The sequence below is a fragment of the Leuciscus leuciscus genome, assembly GCF_965113295.1.
Source record: "Leuciscus leuciscus genome assembly, chromosome: 6".
Lineage (NCBI taxonomy): Eukaryota > Metazoa > Chordata > Actinopteri > Cypriniformes > Leuciscidae > Leuciscus > Leuciscus leuciscus.
Genome location: NC_138730.1, coordinates 48,063,067 through 48,068,066, shown reverse-complemented (window position 1 = coordinate 48,068,066; position 5,000 = coordinate 48,063,067). Strand labels below are relative to the sequence as shown.

Genomic DNA, 5,000 nt, shown 5'->3' with positions numbered 1-5,000 from the left:
TTTACTGTCCCTCCTCATCTCCGCTGACTCTCTAATTAAAGCCAACAAATAATTAGCGGCGCTGCAAACATGCGGCTGTGTAACATGTAATTGATGGTTAGGTGAACGTGTGCGCAGTGATTATGAATGTACATAATTACAGCATTCCAGCGCCAGGCGTGTGTGTTGCTCCCATGTACCTCTGATAATCTCAGTGGTTTTGAGGAGACGACTGGTGTATTTATATCAGCGTGATAATCCGCCCACTGAAAGCCATATCTGTGTGAGCCAGTCACGATCATCTCATCTACAGTCCTGCGTTAGTGGGCCGCTGATGTGAACAGATGCGAGGAATAGTCTTTAATCACTGAGAAGGACGTTTATCTCGCGAGAAGTTTCCAACAGCTCATGTTTTTGAAGCAGTGTTTGTTTTTTAAACTGGGGTTCGGGGAAAAGTCTAGAGGAAAACTCTGTAAAAACTATATCATAATGTCTTTTAAATAACCCTTGCAAGGATGATCATATTTGGTGGTCCGGTCCTGTAAGAGATTAAAACCCACGTTCAACCTAACGTTAGATTTAAGGCCCGTTCACACCAAGAGCCATAACCATAACCATAACTATATATCAGTGTTCACACCAATAACCATAACTATAACCATAACTATATCAGCGTTCACACCAAGAACCATAACTATAACTATATATCAGTGTTCACACCAATAACCATAACTATAACTATAACTATATCAGCATTCACACCAAGAACCATAACTATAACCATAACTATATCAGCGTTCACACCAAGTACCATAACTATAACTATATATCAGTGTTCACACCAATAACCATAACTATAACCATAACTATATCAGCGTTCACACCAAGTACCATAACTATAACTATATATCAGTGTTCACACCAATAACCATAACTATAACCATAACTATATCAGCGTTCACACCAATAACCATAACTATAACTATAACTATATCAGCGTTCACACCAAGAACCATAACTATAACCATAACTATATCAGCGTTCACACCAAGTACCATAACTATAACTATATATCAGTGTTCACACCAATAACCATAACTATAACTATATCAGTGTTCACACCAATAACCATAACTATAACTATATATCAGCGTTCACACCAAGAACCATAACCATAACTATATATCAGTGTTCACACTAATAACCATAACTATAACCATAACTATATCAGCGTTCACACCAAGAACCATAACTATAACCATAACAATAACCATAACTATATCAGTGTTCACACCAATAACCATAACTATAACCTTAACTATAACCATAACTATATCAGTGTTCACACCAAGAACCATAACTACAGTATAACCATAACTATATCAGCGTTCACACCAAGAACCATAACTATAACCATAACTATATCAGCGTTCACACCAAGAACCATAACCATAACTATATATCAGTGTTCACACTAATAACCATAACTATAACCATAACTATATCAGCGTTCACACCAAGAACCATAACTATAACCATAACTATATCAGCGTTCACACCAAGAACCATAACTATAACTATATATCAGTGTTCACACCAAGAACCATAACTATAACCATAACTAGAACTATATCAGTGTTCACACCAAGAACCATAACTATAACCATAACTAGAACTATATCAGTGTTCACACCAAGAACCATAACTATAACCATAACTAGAACTATATCAATGTTCACACCAATAACCATATAATTAAAAAAGTAATTGTGTGCACATCCCACCTTCTGGCAGGTGCAGGACAACAGGAACGAATAAAGTGAAAAAATTTCGCAACACTGCTTTTTGCTCCCATATTTAATAAAAAAGGCAACATTTCGACCCTGCTGGGTCTTCTTCAGGCAAAAAGAAGAAGAAGAAGCCAGAAGAAGAAGCCTGAAGAAGACCCAGCAGGGTCGAAACGTTGCCTTTTTTATTAAATATGGGAGCAAAAAGCAGTGTTGTGGACATCACATTTTTTTCACACCAATAACCATAACTAAAAAAAAACTGGCATTGTATATTATGAATATTGTTGTTCTTTATTGAATTGCTCTGGTTCATCATTTGTAAATCACTTTAGATAAAAGCGTCTGCTGAATGCATGAACGTAAACACACTGATGTGGAAATATTTCAGATATTTCCTTGTCTGATGCTGGAGTTTATACCGATCTGATAATCATTTCCTCTGATAATAATATTTCTGCAGTCATGTCATGTGTTCAGCTGCTCAATCTCAGTCTACCCGACTGATGAATCAATCCCTCTTTCTGATCTAATCTGTCAAACAGGTTTGCAATAATGTCTGAATCTTTGTGATTCAGTTTGATTCATGCAGACAGCTCACACCACAAATAATAACAGGATACTTTATAAGACAGAAAACAGAAAGATCCCCAGATGAGGTTGATATTTAGGGTCTTTTGTAATTTCACAGCAACACTAATCTATATAAAAATATCTGTAACAGTCTCCAGTGTTGTGTCCCGTCACACTCTTGTGGATGAGTGATCCTCTGAGCGTCTCATCCGCTCATTAATGTTCGGGTGTGTTTCAGAGGACCTGCTGCCCTTCGGCTTTCCCAGCATCGACATGGGCCCTCAGCTGAAGGTGGTGGAGAGAACCAGAACCGCCACCATGCTGTGCGCCGCCAGCGGGATCCCCGACCCCGAGATCTCCTGGTTCAAGGACTTTCTCCCCGTGGAGCCGGCGCTCAGCCAAGGCCGAATCAAGCAGCTGCGATCAGGTACGATCCTCACGAGATCCTCACGACAGCTTCGTCAGGACGGTTTCACAGTCAATTATGAATTCATGTATTCACAGTTTCTGTATTATGAATGTTTAAGGCCAGAGAAGTAATTTGTTGAGGTCAATTTGTAAAGAAAGACTATCTAGATCTCCCAAGGGTAGCATGTACAGAGTGAACAGCAACGGTCCTAGTACTGAGCCTTCTGGTACGCCATACTGAACTTGTGATCGATTAGACATCTCTTCATTTACTGCTACAAACTGATAACAGTCAGAAACCATGCTAATGCAATTCTACTAATGCCAACATAATTTTCGAGTCTATTCAAAAGAATGTTCCTCTTCGTATGAGTTCCGTGCTTTAACCTGTGAACCGTCACATACACATTTTTGAGCATAGATCTGAACTTACCTTGCTTTGGCATGCAGACCTAGACTCATAGAAAAGGTTCAGTGGAGTTCTGTATAGAACTCTAGGTAACTAAACACGCAGACCTACACTCAGTAGAGAAATTTTAGGTTCTTGACTCAATTTCAAAGAAGCAAAAATTTTCTATGTAAGGAGAAATGTCTTAAATGATTGCATAATACTTTTATGTTTAACGGGTTATTTAATTATTTTCTACTGAAAGTGTTTACAAGCATTTCATTCATAAAATTTAATCAAAAATGTATTTAAACAAAATGAATTAATTAAAACTAAATCCATGACATGATCCCATGATGGGAAGGTTCTGTATATGAAGCGCCTGATGGAAACCTTTAGGCTTCTGTAAAGAAGAGTGTAAGGTTGGTCTCTGAAGAAACACTTATTGCAGAACTGAAAGCACTTAAAAACATGAAAGTGTCAAAATGTTATAGAAGTTTATTGCTATTTATTTGACTCTAAAATTTTGCTATTTTGGTCAAAAGAATTGCTATAAAATCAAAGCCATATGTCTAACCAAGTTGTGTTCCAAATTTTAAGTTTATATCACAAAAATGTAGCCACTAAAAGGTTTTAAAGTGCTGGTTCCATGTAAACGTAACGCCCAATTTCAAAACAGTAAATTTTGAGTGTTTAAAGTCCCCCTTAATTATATCCCTTAAAGAATAGAATAGAATAGAATAGAATGAGGCATTTATATAGCGCTTTCATATGTACTACTGTACAACCAAAGCGCTTTACAATCATATCAGGGGATCTCTCCTCAACCACCACCAGTGTGCAGCATCCACTTGGATGATGCGACGGCAGCCACAGTACAACGGCGCCAGTGCGCTCACCACACACCAGCTATAGGTGGAGAGAGGAGAGAGAGTGATAGAGCCAATTCAATGTAAGGGGATTATTAGGAGGCCATGATTGGTAAGGGCCAATGGGTGGAATGTGGCCAGGACACCGGGGTTACACCCCTACTCTTTACGAGAAATGCCATGGGATTTTTAATGACCACAGAGAGTCAGGACCTCGGTTTTACGTCTCATCCGAAGGACGGTGCTCTTTGACAGTATAGTGTCCCCGTCACTACACTGGGGCGTTAGGACCCACACAGACCACAGGGTGAGCACCCCCTGCTGGCCTCACTAACACCTCTTCCAGCAGCAACCTGATTTTCCCAGGAGTCTCCCATCCAGGTACTAACCAGGCTCAGCCCTGCTTAGCTTCAGTGGGCAACCAGTCTTGGGCTACAGGGTGATATGGCTGCTGGCTTATCCAAGCTTATCTTTGATCACCAAAATTACATATTTAAAGTTTTTTCCTTGAAAATAAATACTTCGTGCCTTAAAATATCTTGAATGTAACTCGACACCCTTGCCTCATTTAGTATGCGTGGTTCTATGAATATGCAAATTAGCACCGCCTCCACTCACTCACTCAGCTCAGAGATCCACTGGTGGACGATCACACGTTGATCTGATTGGTTACAAGGTAGTTTGTGATGTCAGAAACACCAGCGATTCAAAGCGTGTTTTTGAGACTGTCTTTGGTTTACTGCAGTTTTAAGGAGGAAATACTCAGCAATGGTGTCGACTTATGAATTTACACATGCTTTGTCTTAAAGCACATTAAAAACACCACATAGACACATAAACAACATTAAACGCTGGATTTACACCACAGGGGGACTTTAAGCTTTCAAATAACACCTAATATATGATGATTGCTAAACTATGCAATAGTGTGGGAGTGACACACTGACAGTAAACATGTTAGACTGCCTGAATGTCGAGGCGTGATTGTGGATCTAT

At 39.2% G+C, this 5,000-nt stretch overlaps 2 protein-coding genes across 10 annotated transcripts in view; one reads left to right on the top strand and one right to left on the bottom strand.

Moving 5' to 3' along the window:
- LOC309501027 (receptor-type tyrosine-protein phosphatase S-like) overlaps window positions 1-5,000 on the top strand; it is a 122,874-nt gene that overhangs the window by 58,965 nt on the left and 58,909 nt on the right. For all 9 annotated transcript variants that reach the window (XR_014206756.1, XM_082172934.1, XM_082172937.1 and 6 more), the window contains one exon: window positions 2,578-2,766. Coding sequence is in view for 8 of the 9 variants with exons in the window: in XM_082172934.1 (XP_082029060.1) it covers window positions 2,578-2,766 (189 nt within the window). In the remaining variant the exon portion in view is untranslated. The remainder of the gene's footprint in view (window positions 1-2,577; window positions 2,767-5,000) is intronic.
- Window positions 3,090-5,000, bottom strand: part of LOC309500513 (uncharacterized protein) — a gene marked incomplete at its 3' end in the record, with an annotated part of 8,689 nt that continues 6,778 nt past the window's right edge. Inside the window, exon 4 of the mRNA XM_082172122.1 lies at window positions 3,090-3,134. Coding sequence (XP_082028248.1) covers window positions 3,090-3,134 — 45 coding nt within the window. The remainder of the gene's footprint in view (window positions 3,135-5,000) is intronic.